Source organism: Miniopterus natalensis, chromosome 15 (assembly GCF_054644295.1).
Source record: "Miniopterus natalensis isolate mMinNat1 chromosome 15, mMinNat1.hap1, whole genome shotgun sequence".
NCBI lineage: Eukaryota > Metazoa > Chordata > Mammalia > Chiroptera > Miniopteridae > Miniopterus > Miniopterus natalensis.
The window spans coordinates 33,556,252-33,576,697 of NC_142095.1; the positions used below are offsets into that span (position 1 = coordinate 33,556,252).

A 20,446-nucleotide genomic window follows, 5' to 3' on the forward strand; every position below is an offset into this window, starting at 1 on the left:
CTAAGATTAGTTTTATAGTTTGATTACACCTTGGTAGAAAAGACAACTAAAGCATCTTCTGATAAACAAATTTCCAAACTTCTCTGCAGTTTCTTCTTCTAGGGCCAGGATTTGAATTATGTGACTTCCCACAATTCAGTCATTATTCAGTAACCAGTCTTTTATCGTAATCTCAGAAAGATGCCATGTTCTCTTATTTTTGCCCATTCTACAAACAATAAAGTCTTTCTTTTTTAATAAAAAAATACAGTGGAATGTCCTGTTTGCGGGGTTAGTATTTTAGAAGATCACATCAATAAGCATTTGGACAACTGTTTATCACGTGAAGAGAAGAAGGAAAGCCTCAGAAGGTAAGAAACTTAAACATAACTGTTGAGCCACTTTAGCTAGGTGCCTCTTGTGGTTATAAACTTGGGCAAAAAATGTAATGTTCATTGTATCCTAGTGACCAATTGTCCAAGTCCCTCTCCCACTTGCTCTTTCCTTTACTCCTGTCAGTTGACTCTTCCATTCCCAAATATAATTAACTATTGAATTTACCTGCTAATAAAATTTGACTTAACAAGAAATTAGTGACTTAGGATTAATTTTTTTAAATTTGTTTTCTTTTCTTAGAACTACTAGAAAGCCCTTTAGCTGGAGAAAGCAAGGTTAGACTTTGAATATATAACATATACAGTCTCTTTGGTTCTTAGGATGCTGAGAAGTTTTACAATTTTAAATAAAGCTTTTTCAAAACAAAATTTTTTCCCAAATAGGCAATTATATTACATATATTAAAAGGTACAAAAGGGTATGTGTGAAATGGAATGCTCTCTTGCCCCAGCCCCAGCCCTCAGCCACCCAGGTGGCATAACTAATAAGTTGTCAGCTTAGTGTTTGCACCTAGAATTCTGTTTTGCCTCCCTTATACATCAGAGTCACAGTAATTTGTTTATGTAGGCCACTATTATGAATAGGAATGAAATTTGAGTCAGTTATATTGCAGGGTGTTAGGAATCAGTGGTTAATGAAGATAAGAAAGCAGAAGCTGCAAATTAGAGGAGTCTGGTGATGAAGGAAAGAAGATCGATGAGATGGTTGTTTGAGAAGGGAGTAAACATCAAGATCAAAGAAGATGCTATTTTTAAAACAAATTTGTTAAGCCTTCAGTCTCTCTCCTCTCACTGTCTCCAGGGAGGGAGCATAAGAGATGAAGAATCCAGGAATGAAGTTGTCCTTGACGAGGAGAAAGAACCCTTCCTCTGAAATGGGGGTGCAGAAGGGGAGAATAGGTGATAAATCAGAGAGATTCGGAAAAGGAGAGGAGGGGAACTGAGGAAATTAAGGCTACCTGGGAGCGGGGGCAAATAGAGTGATTGGCTCTGATATTTGGTTTGTTTTGAAGAACTTGCAAGAGTATTTTCCAAAAACCATGTTAATAAGGCAGGATGCCTGGCCAGGCGTGGCTCAGTGGTTGAACATTGACCTAGGATCCAGGTGATCGGGGTTCGATTCCTGGTCAGGGCACATGCCCAGGTTGCAGGCTTGATCCCCAGTCCCTCTCTCATCATTGATGTTTCTCTCTCTCTCTCTCCCTCTCCTTTCCTCTCTCTGAAATCAATAAAGATATATTTTTAAAAAATAATAAGGCAGGACCTTTTGTTATTATTATTGTTGTTATTTTTTAATTCTCACCCAAGGATATGTTTTTTAATTAATTTTTAGAGAGAGAGGAAGGGGGAGAGAGAGAAACATTGATGTGAGAGAAACGTCGGTTGCCTCTCTTACCCTGACCAGGGATGGAACCTGCCACCTTTTAGTGTGTATAGGATGACGCTCCAACCAACTGAACCACTCAGCCAGGGCCCTTTTATTATTTTTTGTGATTTAAAATGGTGTGACTTAATTTTTATGAGTAAATAGAGTGAATTCAGGTTCCAAGGGACAAGCTCATGCCATTACAACTTACAAAAGCTCACATATACAGCATGATACTTTATTTATTGGCAGTTCTTATTGTAGTGTTTTTAGCTTGATAGTTAATATTTTTCTACAGCAAAACCTTTTTTGAAGTGAAATTGTACAGTGAACTACTATATATAAAATAGGTAAAATTGGCCATGCTGCATTAAAGTAGAGATGGACAGCCTGGGGGTTGTGCTGCTCCACCTGACCTCTTCCTTCATCCCTGCCTCTTATGCACGGTGGCCTCTAGGCCCCCATATACCTACACAAATCCCTACGCAGTCTTTTGTTCACAGCACTCCCTTCTAGTGGGTAAATTTGTTGACGAGAATAAACTTTAGATTTTTTAGGTTACTCTGTTAGTTGAGATTTGGAATAAATGAAATGGATCATTGCAAGGATTATTTCCCATAAGCCATGAGGATCTGATGACCTGCACTTCTTTTTAGAAATGTTTCTTCCTGCCTGGCTCGTGTGGCTCGGTTGAGCGTTGTCTTCTGCACCTAAAGCTCTTTGGTTCGATTCCCGGTCAGGGCACATACCTGGGTTGCACGCTTGATCCCATCAGGGGCATGCAGGAGGCAGCTGATCAATGACTTTCATCATTGATGTTTCTATCTCTCCCTCTCCCTTCCTCTCTGAAATCAATAAAGATATATTTTTAAAAAAGAAAGAAAGAAAAGGAGAAGAAATGTTTCTTCCTAAAGAAAGGGTTGGCAATACAGAAGCTAGACTAAGGAATCAGCGCTGCTCCCTTGCTTGGGCTGCTGTTTTTCTAGATGCATCCATTATATTTCCTTTAACACATTTAACTCTTTCAGTTAATCCAAAGCATACTCATCCATGTATAATTAAGTTCAAGTTCCAATAGTGGTTCCAGATCCTGCTCCTTGGGATGCTGTAGTCCTGCCAGTTGCTCTGTTGTGCAACTGAGAAGCAATGCAAACTGAACCTCTCTCTTAGGTTCGTGTATGAAACTCTACAAGTTAGTGTATGAAAGGCTCTGAGAAGTCCTACATTAAAGGTAATTGTTGGATTTTCTTTAATCCAGTAATTCCTAAATTTATTTGACCCGCAAACCTCTCTGTCTTCATAACTCTTATGAAATTAGTGTTTGTGAAGATACATTTAGGGAAAACAATTGAGCCACATTTCTCTTTAAAGAACTTACATTTTGGTCCTGGGGTCTGGTCACATAAAAGAGTCTCTGACATTTAAAAAATTTTCTCCACAACACCCTGACAAGCCATATCCTCGATGTGGGTGACAACCTTTAACTCATTATATATAGATTCATATCAGAGTTGATTCAGAGAATGCTCTTTCTTTTGATGTCTTCAGATTCTGAGGACCCTTAAATGTATTATTCAGTTCCACTAAATCATGGAAGAAAGATCAGTGTCATTTTCATGTTTTGGGAAACATTTATCAGTCTTCATATTTTAACATTCTTGGTAGAAATTGTTGATTTTTGCTGGTGCTTTCATTGTAATGCCAGTAACCATTACAGTTTTCCATTAGGATTTCATAGTCATAAGTTTAATCATCTACCTTGATAAAATAAATGTTTAATGAATTGTTCCTCGAAATGTGCTTATATAAACTACAGAATGTTTCAGCTCTGGCTACCTACTGTGATTTTATTTAGCCATAATCTTATCAGTCTCATTGAGTTCAATAGGCCGTCTGCCATTATAAGAAGAGCAATTTTCAGAAAAATGTAATCTGTTGAGGGTTTATAGGTCTTTCTACAGTTAAATAGTTATCTCTGGCTTTTAAACTTTATTGACAGAGCACAAAAGAAGTAATTTAGCCAGGGAATGACACTGTTGATTAGTAGATAAATGTTCGGGTTTTTTTCATTCTATGTATAACTGTACCATTTCTCTCATTATGTTTTTTACTATTTGTATCAGATTTACTCTGTGGAGCCTTAGTAATATAGATTTTAGGTCTCCACTTCAGGACCAAGTGAGTTGGGGGATGGTGTGGAGAAGTGACTGAGAATCTACATTTTAAATAAACTCTCCAGGTGGTTCTGAGATACCCTAAAGTTTGGGTAACAGGGCCTCGTATGAACTAGTTATATGGAAGTCCTTTGTAAAATCTTGTGTTTATTTTTTTTTAATAAACTTACTGCTTTCAACTTCCTATTTTTTCCTGAACCTTTGATAGTCTCATTTAAAAATGATGACAATTTTAACAACTACCTTGAATACATATTTATTAAGCACCTAATTGCCATAGTGTTGAGTAAGGCGATATACTCAGAGAAACAGGTTATAATCAGGTTAAAACTCATTAACTAGTTCCTGTTTATAAAATTGTCTCAAGTCATTGAAACCGTTTCAATGACTTGAGACAATTTTATTCCATTTTAACAAATAATGTTCATTAACTGGTATCTTGGAGGGAGTAAAAGAAAGTCATTTGATAGGGCTTTGTTATATTTAAAATTGTAGCTTAGTGCTGATCAGTATGTTAATTATGAAAATAGAATGAAGAGCCAGGTGGTGATTTTGCTAATACACTTCTTGTAATGCCTTTTATATTTGTTAATATAATTAAGTTGAAGAGAACAAAACCTTGTTGTGTTTTTTGCTGTTGCTTTTAATTGTATTCTTTGCAAAATGATTGCCTTGGGTTTGAGGGGCAGTTTTGCCTATGGATCAGACTTTATGGTTAAGTCTATAGCTTAATATTCAATAGCATTTGTACTCTAATCATCTGATATAACAGGTTTTACAGAGATTTTTGCATGGAAGCCATAGGCGAATTTTAGGAAAAGGATGCTTTAAAGAGGTAGAGAATTTTGACTAAGTCTGTGTGATTCTCAGTGAAGTTCTCATAACATTTAATTCACAAGCCTTCCATGTGAGGCCCAAGTTTGCATCTTTAGGCCTGACCTCTTTCTGAGACCTAAGTCTCTCTCAAGTTTTGGCTGTCACTCCTCTATCTGAATGTCCCACTGGTACCTCAGATACATTTTGTTGAACACTGTCAACTTTGTAAATTTCATCTTTCTCGTTCCCATTTTTATCTTAATGATTGTGTTCTCCCAGTCACCCTGGTATTGAGTCAGAAGGTAAATTACTATTTTACATGAAAAGCATTTGATAATTCACAATAATCTTCAGTTATCTATTTTTTCCCCTTTTAGTTCTGTTCAGAAAAGGAAGCCGCTGCCCAAAACTGTATATAACTTGCTATCAGATCGCGATTTAAAGAAAAAGCTAAAAGAGCATGGATTATCTATTCAAGGAAATAAACAGCAGCTCATTAAAAGGCACCAAGAATTTGTACACATGTACAATGCCCAGTGTGATGCTCTGCATCCTAAATCAGGTAAAGCAATAAAACAGTGAGTTACGCTTGCCCTGGATAAAGCCGTTTATGTAACTCAGGGATTATAAACCATAGAAAAAATTTTAATAGATATATATTTGAAAATAGATACGACGTGCAAATGTATTCCTTCAGAAGGTACTAGAATGTACTATGATAAGCCAGCCTTTATCTGAGCCAGTCTCAGCCCCCATTCCCTTCTCAGAAGCAGTCACTGTGCCAGTTTCTTTTCTTTTCTTTTGTTTTTAAATATATCTTTATTGATTTCAGAGAGAGGAAAGGAGAGGGAGAGAGAGAGAAACATCAATGATGAGAAAGTCATTGATCGAGCCTGCAACCCGGGCGTGTACCCTGACCAGGAATCGAACCCGATCGCCTGGATCCCAGGTCAATGCTCAACCACTGAGCCACGCCCAGCCGGGCAAGTTACTGTGCCAGTTTCTTACGTGTCTTTCCAGAGATAGTGTGGGATAAAGAGTTGGTCTGGAGAGCCTCGGTTATACTCCCATCTTTGCAGCACTATGACTGGATGACTTTGGGCAAGTTCCTTAAGTTTCTTATTATCTCAGTTTTCTCATCCATAAAATAAGGGTTATGACACTACCTACTTTATAGTGTTTGAGAGGAATAAATTAAAAAACACGTATAAAATGCCTAGCATAGTACCTTAGCAAGTAGTATTCAATAAATGTTACCATTATGATTATTATACACAAACATATGTCCTTGATCACTTGTTTTATAAAATTGTTAGTTTACATAGTCATATGCCACATAACATTTTGGTTAACAATGGATCGCAGATAGGACATGGTTTCTTAATATTATGATAGAGGTGAAAAGTTTGATTGCCTAGTGATGTCGTTGTCGTAATGTCGTGTATCATAACCTCGTAGTGTAACCTCGTAGTGTAACGCATTACACAAATATCATTATGTTACAGTTACCTAGTAACATGCTTGTAGCCTAGGAGCAATAGGCTATACCATCTAGCCTAAGTGTGCAGTAGGCTATATCATCTTGGTTTGCATTAGTGCACTTGATGTTTGCACAACAGAATCACCTAGTTACATTTCTCACAGCGTATCCGTTAGGCAGTGCATAACTCTACTCATTGTTAAATCATTTGTTCTTTTTATTTAACCACGCACATATTTTCGAGTCCCTTCAATTATCAACCTATATAAAATTGCCAATTAAAAAAATTATAATATGCAAACAGAAAAGTACACAACTTAGGAGTGTATTGTTTGGGGAATTATCATGAAATAGGTTTCACATAGGGCAAATGTATTTGTAACCACTACTCAGATCATCACCAGCATCCCAGAAGCCCCTGTCCTCTCCCAGTCACTACCTCATTCATTCTCACAGATGTCTACCGTCTTGACCTCTAACACCGTTTATTAATTTGGCCTATTTTGGCCTATGTTTTGTCTTTATAAATGGAATAATAGATAGCTTATGTATATTATTTTGAGTCTATCTTTATTTGTGCAATGTTATATTTTTAAGATTCATCCATGTTTTTGTGAACATTTGTGATTTTGTTGTTGCTGTAGAGTATTCTGTGTACATATATCTCACTATCCATTCAATGGTTGATGGGCATTTGGATTTTTCCACTCTTTGGCTTATAAGAATTATTTTGCTCGGAATAATCTTTTCTGTGTCTTCTTTTTTTTAAATCCTCACCCGAGGATATTTTTTTGCATTGCTTTTCAGAGACTGTTGAAGGGAGGGGAAGAGAGAGAGAGAGAGAAACATCGATGTGAGAGAGACACATTGATTGGTTGCCTCCTGCACACTCCCCGACCTGGGCCAGGTATCGAGCCTGTACCCGAGGTACGTGCCCTTGGCTGGAATCAGACCTGGGACCCTTCAGTCAGCCGGCCAGTGCTCTAACCACTGAGCAAACCAGCTAGGTCTGGATTTGCTTTTTAAATTTAATTTGACAAGATACGCCATTAAATTGTAGGGTTTTTGTTTGTTTGTTTGTTTGTTTTTTAAATATATCTTTATTGATTTCAGAGAGAGGAAGGGAGAGGGAGAGAGAGAGATAGAAACATCAATGATGAGAGAGTCATTGATCGGCTAGCCCGCAACCCGGGCATGTGCCCTGACCGGGAATCGATCCCCGATTGCCTGGATTCCAGGTCGATGCTCAACTGCTGAGCCACGCCCGGCCAGGCAAATTGTAGGGTTTAAGCCATTATTTTATTTAATCTCTTTGGTTGGATGTAAGTCTGCCATCTTGCTCTTTGTTTTCTATTTATTCTACTCATTCATTGTTTTTTCTTTCTTTTGGATTGAGTGTTTTTTAGTTTTCCATTTTATTTCCACTATTGTCTTATTAGCTATACCTCTAATTTGTTTTAGTGATTCTGGAGTTTAGCATGTGTATCTTACCACAGTTTAACTTCAGATAATATGCTACGTAAGTAATGTAAGGACCTTCTGACTCCCATCCTTTGTTTTATTGCCGTCATAGATTTTTCTTCTGTGTATGTTATAAACCCTATAATACCGTGTTACTATTTTTGCTTTAAACTGTCGTTTTCTTTTAAATAAAATTAAAAAATGCAAAAATCTATAGTATGTGCCTACATATTTACTGTTTCTGGTGTTCTTTATTTCTTTGCTAAGATCCAGGTTTCCATCGGATGTCATTTTCTTTTGCTCTGAAAAAAACTTATTCAATATTTCTTGTAGTACAGATGTGCTGTTGAGACAAATTCTCTCAGCTTATATTTGTCTGAAAAAGTCTTAATTTTGCATTCTTAAAAAAATCTTTATTTGGAAATAATTTCTAACTTAAGGGAAAGTTGAGACACTGTTGTAAAGAACATATACATACCCTTTGCACAGATTCACCTATTAGCATTTGCCCCATTTGCTATATGAATTACTGTTTTTTCTCTCTGTGTATGAATGTATATGTGTTTGTGTGTGTGTATCTTTATACACACATATTTTTTTTAAATCTGAGAATAAGTTATATAATCTTCACTCTATTCCTAAATACTTTATTGTGTATTTCCTAAGAAAAAGGATATTCTTTTATTGCCACAGTATAGTTATCAACCTCAGTGAATTCAGCTTTGTTACAGTACTTTACCATCCCTGTTCTGGTTTCAGCAGTGGACCCAAAAATGGCCTTTGTAGATTTTTTTCCCCTCCTGTACGTGATCCGGTTTTGGATCACATACTGCATTTAGTTGTAATATCTTTTTAATCTCTTTTAACCTGGAACAGTTCCTCAGTCTTTCTTTGTCTTTTTATGACATTGGCATTTTAAAAGAATACGCTCTTTGTTTTTTCTCCCAAGTAGAATGTTTCTCATTTTGACTTTGTCTAATATTTTCTTATAATAGCATTCAGGTTGCGCATTCCTGAATGTCGATGAACTCCTGGGTTAGGCTTAGACGCCTTCCTGTATTTGGTTTCAATACTATATGAATACTCTGTAAGTAATGTCCTGTCCTTTTCAGAGTATCAGTCACATCCAGAGGTTTTTAACATCTTTGTGCACCTCATTTGTGATTGCAGGTATGATCACCTTGTCAGTTTCTCCATTATAAAGTTTCTCCTTTGCTACTTAGCTGTAGAGAGACATTTTAATACCATATAAATATTCTATACCTCATTAAAACTTTATCTCTATGTTTAGCCTTCTTTGGTAATTTTATCTTTTCTGTGATAGTTGCAAAATGATGATTTTGTAACTTCAGCACTCCTACATTTGCCAGTTTCCGCTTGCCATGATTCTGGAAACAAGAGCCCTGTTGTTTTGTTTTTTTTCTTTGTCTGGGGTCAATGTAGATTCACATATTTATAACTTATTGTCATCCTTAATTATTTTGGTTTTATGCTTTTCCAGATCTTGCCAGTGGGAGCTTCTTTATGCTAATTCCTGGTCCTCATGACATGCCCCATTGTGTGTGTGTGTGTGTGTGTGTATTTTTTATTTTTTTACTATTTCTAACATAATAATCCTGGAATCGGCCATTTCCCTGAGGAGCTCTTTGCTTCTTTTTTTGGGGAAACCAAGATATGGTGCCTTTGCTTCTAGGCTCTTTCAACAGATGGAGCTCAGGAATATATTCATACATAAATGTATGCATGCACATGTAAGTCCATTTACACTTGAAATCATGAGCACACACTAATACCTCTACTTTGAATCTAACCTCACAGGGCTCTTTGTTAACTTTCTCTAGTCCATATTTGTATTTCTCTTTTTCCACAGGGAGAATCTTCCCTCCCAACAGCATCAGCACGTTTATTAATTTGTTTAATTCTATAATCTAAAATACTTTCAGAATTGCTCCATCTGTACTACTACACCACTGCAAAACAGACCTACCTATGTGAAAGAATTCCGGGTTGTTGTAGTTTGTTTTTGTTTGTTTGTTTTACTATTCCCAGCCTTCCCTCCTCCCTCTTCCCTCCTCCCTGGCCTGGACCAAGGGTATATAGTCAGATACTGTGGTAATAAGTTCCTTTTTATCTCCTTTTATTGTGGTTATATTATTTTTTTGAAATATAGTGGGTCTCATTTATTTTACTTTGTTTCCAATTTCTGTTATTGTTATTTAGTAACCCTCTTTTCAGTACAAGAAATTAATAACTTAAATGTAACATTTAAAAAGATGTATTTTTGTAATGGATCTATTGCTGTCATAAAAGTATTACATATAATAGCAGTTCTGTTTGCTTTTGTTTCAAGAGTGTTCCTAATTGCTTGTTGAAGCATATTTGTGATGGTAGCTTTAAAATTCTTGTCAGATAATTCCAACATCTGAGTCATCTTTAGTGTTGGCATCTGTTGATTGTCTTCTCATTCAAGTTACGATTTTCTTGCTTCTTGCTACAAGTGTTTTTATTGTATCCTAGACAGTTTGAGTGTAATATTATGAGTTTCTAGATCCTATTTAAATATTCTGTTTTAGCAGGCAGTCGCCCTGTTTTGGTTTAGCACGCAGATCCCGGCCTACTTTTGTGGGTTGTGGTTCTAATGACAATTTCGTTTTCAGAGCCCATACAGTGTTGTTCTGGTGTCATTTACTTGCTACCTGGAGGCCACTCTGAAAACCTGGTATTCCATACTGTGGTTCAGTTCTCGGACCTTTTGCCATATTCTAGACATTTGGTCAGGGGTGTGTCCAGGATTTCCTGTGCAGGTATAAAGAATGCTTTTCTCTAGGTTTCTTCTTTTTCAGATCTTCCCTTTAAGCAGTAGTTGAGAGGTTGAGGGTGCCATCTGCCATCACTGGCTGAGGAGTAGAAGTCTAGGCTCCTCACTGGGTCTCCATTGACACTGTCTTGGCTGGAGAGGAAAGCCTGCCCCAGGCCTCTTGCTACTGCTGGGCAGTTATGGTGGGGAGGGGGTGGAAGTCCACACTCCCCACTTATTCTCTGATGATGCTGCCTGGGACTGGGAGCATCAGCAGTGCTCAGCTGAAGTTGATTGGATATTGTCAAAAGATTTCTCATCTCCCCCTTTCACAGTCCTTTGCTTAGAGAGAATAGGTTTTCCCATGGGGCTTTTCCCACCCCTGTGTGTGTTGGTGGTTCTGGGTCACATGCTTCACCAAAGCACAGTCTTGCATATATAGAAGATAAAATAAAATTTGGTGAACTCTCGGTGGTGTTCCTCAAATTATTAAGTCCTTAGTTCATTTTCCTCTTTCCACTTTCCACTTTCAGAGTTCTGTCATCATTGTCTGTTATATTATAGACAGGGTGTTTGGTTATTCTTATTGGGGAAGAATACTAGAAATGAGAAGAGAATGAGGCCAGTCCCTCTTGTTTAAAACCAGAAGTTCTTGTTTATGTATTTTAAATTTCTGTTTTAGGTGCAAACACATTTGGGATTATGTCTTCATGGTGAATTGAATGACCCTTTTGTATAATTTCCCTCTTTATTAACATTCATTGTTCTGAAATCTCTTGTGCCTCATAATAATATAGCTTTTTCAGGGTTTTTTTCTAAATTAGTATTTATATGATACATCTCTTTCCATACTTTATTTTGACCTATCTATGCCTTTTATTTAAAATGAGTTCTCTATTGAAAGAATATAGTGTGGTCTTTTTTTTATCCAGTCTTCATTTTCTGCTTTTATAATATTAGTGCTTTTATAATATTTGCATTTACTGTACTTATGATACAGTTGGCTTTAATCTTAGCACATTACTAGTTGTTTTCTGTTTGTTATATTTACTGTTGGCCTGTTATTTTACCTCTTTTTCAAAAAGTTTTAATGGTTGCCCTGTGGTTTGTAGTATGCACCTTTAATTATTCAGTCTATTTCCAAATAATATACTACTGCTTCATGTGTAGTGTAAGAACTTTACGACAGTGTACTCCCAACCCCTAATTCTGTGTGCTATTGTCATGAATTTTATATATTTACATAGGCTGGTAACATCACATTGCTATTGTGTTTTTTTAAACATATAATTAGTAGTTAAAAATAAGAATTCCCTTCGTTTTTACTATTTCTAGCACTCCTCATTTCTTGTTAGAGACAAGTTTCTGGTTTTATATTTTTTCTGCTTGAAGAACTTTCTTTAACACTTTTTGCAATACAAGTCTGCTAATAATACATTCTCTTCATTTTTGTTTGCCTCAGAAAATATTTCTCTTTTACTTTTGAAAAATATTTCCATCAGTATAGAATTCTGGATTGGCGAGGTTTTTATCCCAACACTTTAATTTGGTCACTCCATTGCCTTCTGGCTAGAATAGTTTTTGATGAAAAACATGATGAAATGCTTGAGAGAGAGAGAGAGTGTGTGTGTGTGTGTGGTATACCGCTTTTCTCTGTCTGGCTTTAGGGTTTTTTCTGTGTGTATGTATATTGTTGTCATTTTGTTTTGTATTTATCCTACTTGATGTTCTTTGAACTTCATGCATTTCTGGTTTGATTTCTTTGACTATATTTGGCAAATTCTAGCCATTAGGTCTCCAAATATTGTTCTCCCTTTTTTCTCATTCTGGGATGTCTATTACATGTATGTTAGACTTTTTGATATTGCCCCACAACTCTTATATGCTCTGTTCTGCTTTATTTGTGTGTTTTTTTCCCTTCCTGTTTCCATTTGGGTAATACCATTAATCCCATTTCAGGTTCACTGATTCTTTCCTTAGCTGGGTCAGGTTATCTCTGTAAATGTGCTTTTTTATGTCTAAAATTCCTATTTTATTATTATTGTCTCTCCTGTCATGTACCATCTATTCATGCATGTTGTTCATCTTTTCTACTAGATATTTTAGTGTAATAGTTATTTAAAACTCTAATGTGATAGTTCTAACATCTGGGTGATATCTGAGTTTGGTTTTGTTATGGTTGGTTATTTGTGTGATTGTTCATATATTTTGTAAATTTTGGTTGAAAGCCAGACTTTTTATGTGAAAATCTAAACACTGAAACAAATAGTATTTGTGTCTAAAAAAATGGACATGTCTCTTCTGCTAGGTCTTTATTATTATATGGGATTTACTTGCTTTGGGTTTTGTTGTTGCTGTGATTATCCTCAGTTTACCACCAGTTTCATATCCCTTGTGTTTTAGGTTGGTGTCTGAGTTACCGGAAGTTAGTTTGTTTTCAAGATGTTCCTGTATCGCTGGCACATAGGATTTCCTTGTGAGCCTGTGCCTCAGAGTCTCTCCGTGCTCACTTTTCTCCTGGTGGTAGATTATTGTTATTTGTCCTTGGCTTACTGGTAGGAACATGGGGTCATTCTCTGTTGTTCTATTTTAGCCTCATTCTCAGGCAGGCTCTTTGATTCTGGGTCTCAGGGGTGGGGCTCTGTGTGATCCTGTCCCTCCCCTAGTGGCTGGGGACCCCTAGTGGCCTGGGCCCATGGTGGTTTCCTGAACCTAGTTCAGGTTTTGTTTGTTTCCTTCTCCCAGCAACAGTGGGTCATTTACCTTTGCTCTGGGGACTACAGTGTTGCTGACCATCCTGCCGTGGCATAATGCTTTTGTTTCTTCAGGATTAAAGATCCGGTGGGGTTTCATGTGTTTTCTGCAGTGGGGGGCTGTCCTCCTTTCCCAGGCCTGGATCGGGAGGGATACCTTTTCTAATTTCCTGCCCTTCCCTTAGTAGTTCTTGTGAATATTCAGTCCAGTCTATAGACAGTAGCTTTGGAATAGTTGTGACTCCCCTTGAGTCTAAGCTTCCCAGGACTTTTATACTTTTGTGATGGTTCACCCTTGGCCTTTTGCAATTCACCAAAAAGTTTAGCTGAAATCTTCTTACCCAGAGGTAGGTGGTTCCCAGCCTTTCTCCTATGCACTGCTGTAAGTCAGCCAGTTTTCAAGACCTGCTCCGTCCTTGAAGGCACCTGTCTTTCCTTAGATTTCAGGCTAGTGGTTTGCCCTGTGACTTAGCTCTGATAGATGCAAGAATAAGTTACGGTTCTATAGATTGTCCAGTGTTTTCTACCGGGTGTATAATATCAGGGAGGCAAAAGGTACCTGGCCAGTGTGCCTTTTATTTAAAACAAACTTTAAATTGAGGTAATTGCATTCTTAAATGATCCTCTGGGGACTTGGTTTTGTAAAAAACTTTAAAATGGGGATTATATCAAATTTATATAAAAGTGTAGTGAAGAGTGTGATTCCCCTCATATACTTATTATGCCTAATGTCTGTCATCTGTCATTTACATTCCTCCTTCCCATGGATTATTTTGAGGCAAATTTCAGACATAGTATCATTTTGTGTATAAGGGATTGTAGATTTTTATTCTATACCATATATTTTTTCGTTTTAATATGTTGACTTTGGAGGCAGAGAGATAATGCTTGCAAATGCAATGCTATTTTCATTCCGAGGCATTTATATATGTGACAGTATATTCCAGATCTCTAATGTTTATGATTGGTAACTGCACCTGGAGGCAAGGCCGTTTTCTCTCTGGTATCCTGTAGACCTTTATCTCTCTTTGAAGAGTGGCCTGTTGTGTATTGGAGTTTAAGTGGATATCCCCTAAGAATTGAATTCACACTAATAAATTAATTTTCGTATTTCATTGAGACTGCTATTTATACCTATATACTCAAAGGAAAGAACACCGTGACTTTATTGTATTTTTCTGGTTATATTTTAAACTGTTTAAACTGCATATATAAGTTTTAACTTATTTTTTTAACTTTTTATTTTGAAATAACTTCAGACTTACAGAAAAATAATAAAAATGGGACAGAGTGTTTATGCATACCCGTCACCCAGCTTCATTGTTAACAACTTACATGACCATAGTACAATGAGCAAAACCATGCAATTAACATTGGCTGTATGTCTTTATTTTAACAGCTGCTGAAATAGTTCAAGAAATTGAAAATATGGAGAAGACTAGGATGCGTCTTGAAGCTAGTAAACTCAATGAAAGAGTATGTTACAGTCTATTTCAGTATCTGGGTAGGAATGAAGGAAAGTTGAATACCCTGCTAAAATTAAAACAAGCTGGAATATACTAGAATACATTTACATTATATATTATGATTTACCCGCAGTTCATCTTCAGCACAAAATTCTTATATATTTAGCAGTTTTCAGGCACAAAATGCAACCTTAAAATAGAATTTATTAATGAGTTATAATCCTTAGAAAAAGCATATGCCTATATATCAGGTAGCCTTTATATTGGTCCTTTCTCTGCTAGTTGCACTTGAGAAGCTATTTAACCTCTGGCCCTTACCATCTTCACCTGTAAAACTCAGGGGTTGAACTATATGATCTCTATGATCTCCTTTTAGCTCTAGCATTCTGCAATTCTATGATGGTACTGATTGAGAAATTAAGTAATTGTAGGAGTTTATGAGTACTGAATATCTGTTGAGCTTATTGAGGGAATCAGAGACCTATAATTTTCACTATTGCCTTCCTCTAGCTTGATGGCCCAAAACTTGAGGAAAGGATGCCAAAGAAAATAGTCCTGTTCTATGACACTGGAAGCAGTGTTTTGGGCTCTCCCAAGTAGACTTTTTCCCCTAGACCATCCATAATGTGTTTGTAAGGAAAACAGTGGCCTTAGAGAAGTGAGCTTATAATCAGTAGTAGAAAAAAATGAGATTTTCTTTGATTTTATTACTACCTGTGTGCTAACTGTAAGATGGAGACTAATGAATCATGTAAGTACACTTCTGATCTCAAGTCTGAGATTTTAAAAAGTGGAACTAGAAATTTAACATAAGTCTTGTATTTTCCCTATATATCACATTTCTTATAGATTTGGGGAAGTTAGATTGGAAAAGATCGAAGGCAAACAAGAAAATCTGCCTTAATTAATGATCCGCTAAGTGTCTCCAGTCTTGTAGTTTCAAGTGTCACCTGTTGTATTAATGAATGTGAAAAAATGAGAATTTAAAATAGGAAATATAATTGATTCTTGTATTAATACTTTATATATTTTAATGGAATCCATGTTGCATTTTCTACTGATGAGAAGTAAGTAATGAGTAATATGTATACTAATTATGATATTCAAGGGAAGTACATGGGAGTTATTTTTCCTAGGTCTGTATGAAACAGAGATGAGAGATTATTTTACTCTATTTTAAACATCCACATTTGAGAGTTTAAAGTTTATAGTAACTGTTTTCTATTTTTGTCATTTAATGAATTTTTAATTTAGAATTTTTGGATTATTTCAGATAATGGTTTTTACGAAAGACCAAACAGAAAAGGAAATAGACGAAATTCACAGTAAATATCGTAAGTTGTGTGATGCTTTCTTTATTTGCAAAGAATTTGGGTTACAGTTTTTCTATCTTAAGTAAAGTTTTAAAATAATTTTTTATATTAATGTTTGGTACAAACGTATCTTGTTAAGATAACTTAAGAGACTTAATTTTAGTTGTGTTTACTCAGACAGTGACCTTTTTTATAAGTCAGTGTGCCTGCTTTTTAATTTGTGTCTAACATTCTACTTTGAGCTTATCACTAAGCACTTTGCAAATATTAATTAGTTGCTCTCAGAGCATCTCTGTGAGTAGAAAATGGGATTAAAAAGGAAACATTTCTGCCCAGCCAGCATGGCTTAGCGGTTGAGCATTGACCAATGATCCTGGAGGTCACAGTTCGATTCCTGGTTGGGGCACATGCCCAGTTCCGGGCTCGATCCCTAGAAGGAGACGTGCAGGAGGCAGCCAATCAATGACTCTCTCATCATTGATGTTACTATCTATATCTCTTCCTCTCCCTTCTCTGAAATCAATAAAGACATTAAAAAAAAGGAAATATTTCTGACTTTCCATCCTGTCCTCAAGCCACTCAATGACAATAGTTCTGTAAAGAATTTCAGCACTTATAGCTTTCAAATTTGTGTCAAAAAGAGTTTTCATTTTATTAGGTATTAACAAAAATCCTAACTTTATTACTTCCTTTGCTTAAATGGCCTTTGTATATATCTTTCCTGGGGTTAGCACATTGCTGTTTTGTCTTTTAGGTAGCTATTATTCTTTGTTTGTTTGGTTTGTTTTTATTTTAAATTTAAATGTAAGTGCTTGGCAAACAGTAGCTAGTTAACAAATGTTTATTGAATGAGTATACCACACGAAGTGTTTTAGTTGTGCTGAGAGAATTTTATCTTCTTTCAGTTCTCAAGCTTTGAAGGGGCAGTCAGCAGTGATCTGTTTGGGGAGGCAGGATGAAGTGATAAGCAGGCTCTAAATGCAGGTGTGATGGCCTGTGACTTACAAAGAAGGAGCAGGAGCCTGGACTGTCCACGGACTGTAAGCTGTGCCACAAAAGTCATACCTCTGTTGCTAGAAAGATAAGGATGGTGTGGTTTATTTATTTTTTAATCAACTTTTGAGAAGCCAAAGTGATTTTTCTCGAGACAGGAGATAAAGACAATCAAGTGATCACTGAATTGGCAAAACTGAGGCCTGTAACAATAGGAAACCAGAAGATTTGCATGGAGAAAAAGTAATTTAGATCACTAAAAGAGTGGTAGCTTACAAATATGCCACACTAAGGTAGAAGTGGATTAGATGCAGGCAAGACAATATACAAATATCTATTGCCCACGATTTAAATATCTAAAAAAAAAGCTTTACTTTACTAAATAGTTCATGTTAAACTAATTGATTTAGCCAAAACAAACCTCAGTTTATACTTTAAAAACCCCCACAAAACTTTGAGGCACTTCTAAAGCTTAAGTGCGTTATAGTGCAGTCACACATTTTGATGTAGTGTCAGGCTCCAAATATACTATTGATTTCTTCTTTTAAACATTTTTATTAATGCTTTACATGCATGTAGTTTTGTTTTTAATTGATTTTTAAGAGGGAGGAAGGGGGAGGGGGTAGGAAAGAGGGGAGTAAGAGAGAGTGTGTCCTAGGAATCTGCAGAAGGTTCACCTTGTGTATTCATTGAGCATACAAAGTATGGTTTCTGACTTACTGTAGGAGGACTGGGACCAGGGTGGGTCTGCCCTGGCATGGTCTGTAAATAGGATTCTTCTGAGGTGTTACAGGAAAAGAATTTCCGGGACACATGCATAGGAATTAAGTGATAGCGGCAAAATCTATTAGAGTGAAAAGAGCAGAGAGCCGGTAGGCTACAGTAGCAGCTGGTTGCAAGTCTTGTGTGGATCCTTAGAGTTTAGGAAAACTTAGAGTTTAGGAGAAAAGAAGGCAAAAAGTACATGCCAGAAAGAAGGGCATGGGCGTGCTCCAAGGAGGGCTCTTGCTGGGGTTTTTCTCTGGCTCCTATATATTTCCTTGGGTTTGGAAAAGAGCAGGCTTTCTTTCAAAGTATTCCGTTTCCGATCTCTTTCCTGACTTTTTCCAAGGCTGTGCCTGCGTCCCCCATCCAGTCCCTTTTCTGGATCTTTCAGGGGTTTCGTGTCCTTACCCTATTCTGTCTTTTCCCCAGATTTCCCAAGCTAGTCCCCTCCCCCTTTGTAGTTGCCATTTTGGCTTCTACTGCGCATGCACCCAGTGAAAGGAATTTCCCTCCTCTGTTAATCTGGGGGACTGGTGCAGGCTGCTCCCTGGGGTGACTGAAAATCATCTGCCCGAGTGACTGAAACTGTCCTTCTCTAGTTTATTTGGCTTAATCAGATGTCTGATTCCGTTTGCTCCCTTCCTTTTTGTTAATGTCTAACCAACTGCCTACTGTAACATGACCACAATAGAATTAAATTGGAAATCAGTAACAAAGCCCCCTGGAATACTGCCAAATATTTGGAAACTAAGCAACACACTTCCAAATAACTAACTCATGGGTCAAAGGAAAATTAAAACCAAGAAATTTCAAAATTATTTATTAACTCATTTAAAAATAACAATCCATTACATATTAACATAACCAATATGTTAATTGGGAAAATAACTTTCCCAAAACAAACCAAAAAAATCAAAATAAATGGAAATTTCTACTAGCCCAGATAGCATAACAGGGACTGCATTTATTTTCCTTCATTAATAAACTAGAAAACCAGATTAAATGTATGAAACAATGGTTTTTTAGATATTGGGGAAAAGTAGCACAGGGCTGTGATTCCTGGGAGAAAGAAAACAAAGTGGTGAGCTCCCCAGTGCCAGAGCTTACTACCTGTTGGCAGTTTTCAGGCATTGGATGGAGGACCCCCAAAATAATCTGGTGGTATCACTGAGTAGGTAAAATAGAAATGAAAGGTGTGGGAGACCAAGGTGTCTAGAATTTGTGGGACAGTTTACCAGAGAGGAGAGAGCCTCAGAGAAAAGAGAGCTCTATAAAGATCTCTAGAAAGATCCTGTTAAGCTTTTGGCTGCGGAGCAATCTACACATGAATGAGAGGAAAGTGCCTGAGGCTCGGGAGAGACTACTTGAAAGGATTAGCTCCTGAACAATTTCTGGAGCTCACACTGTGCCTGGAACAGCTTGAATCCACCACAGACCCTAGTACAAAAAAACTCTTATAATATATAGGGACATCAAGCAGAATCCTCAGAAAGGTATTATTACTTTAGCAATAATCTACCTAAGGGCCAGATAATATTTTAGGCTTTGCAGGCTACATATGGTCTTTGTCAAATGTTCTTGCTTGTTAACAAATCTTTATAAAAATATAAAAAACATTCTTAGCTAGAGAGTCGTACAAAAATAGGCCATAGGTTGGATTTAGCCTTTGGGCTGTTATTTGCTGACTTCTTTAGACTAATGGTTGTATTAATTTTCCCTAACAAAAAGATTTTTTAAAAATAGACTTGGTTTATAGCAAAATTGAGGAGAAAATACAGAGTTCCTGTATCTCCCCTGATCCATAGATGCACAGTCTCTCCTACTATCAAGATCTCTCATGGGAATGGTACAATGACATGTCATTATCACAAAGTCCATAGTTTACATTAGGGTTCACTCTTGGTGTCACATATTCTCTGAGTTTTAACAAATATATAATGACATGTATCTACCATTATCATATCATATACAAAGTAGTCACTGCCCTAAAAATCCCCTGTATTTGCTTTATTGATCCCTCTTTTCTCCCTAGCCCCTGGCAACCACTTATCTGTTTACTGTCTTTATAGTTTTTTCTCTTCCAGAATGTCATATAATTGTAATTATACAGTATGTAACCTTTACAGATTGTTTTCTTTCTCAGTAATATGCATTCAGGTTACTCTATGTCTTTTCATGGTTGGAAAAGTTCATTTCTTTTTAGCTTTGAACAGTATTCCATTTTCTGAATGTACCATAGTTCATTTATCAATTTACCTACTGAAGGACACCTCGTTGCTTCTTCTGGCAATTATGAAAAAAGTTGCTTTATGTTTATGTGCAGGTTTTTTGTGAACATAAGTTTTCAGTTTATTTGGATAAATACTTAGGAGTGTGAGTGCTGGATCATAAAGTATCTTTAGTTTTGTAAGAAATTGCCTTTTAAAATCTTTATACCATTTTGCATTCCCACCAGCAATGAGTAAGAGAGTTCCTGTTGCCTTGCATACTCACTGGCGTATGTGTTAGTGATTTGGAAGTTTGCCATTCTGATAGGTGTGCAGTGGTATATTGTTTTTTAATATGCAATTATCTGATGACATAATGATGTTGAGCATTTTTTCATATGGTTATTTGTCATCTGTGTATCTTTTTAAAAAAATGTTTTTATTGATTTTAGAGAGAGGAAGGGAGAGGGAAGGGGAAAGA

General features: G+C 36.6%; 1 protein-coding gene across 8 annotated transcripts in view; it reads left to right on the forward strand.

Moving 5' to 3' along the window:
* Positions 1–20,446, forward strand: part of RAD18 (RAD18 E3 ubiquitin protein ligase) — a 76,523-nt gene that overhangs the window by 19,203 nt on the left and 36,874 nt on the right. For 7 of the 8 annotated variants that reach the window (XR_001602968.2, XR_001602969.2, XM_016210013.2 and 4 more), the window contains 4 exons: positions 251–350; positions 5,108–5,292; positions 14,621–14,697; positions 15,961–16,021. Coding sequence is in view for 6 of the 8 variants with exons in the window: in XM_016210013.2 (XP_016065499.2) it covers positions 251–350; positions 5,108–5,292; positions 14,621–14,697; positions 15,961–16,021 (423 nt within the window). In the remaining 2 variants the exon portion in view is untranslated. The remainder of the gene's footprint in view (positions 1–250; positions 351–5,107; positions 5,293–14,620; positions 14,698–15,960; positions 16,022–20,446) is intronic. The other variant, XM_016210018.2, reaches the window with a different exon arrangement.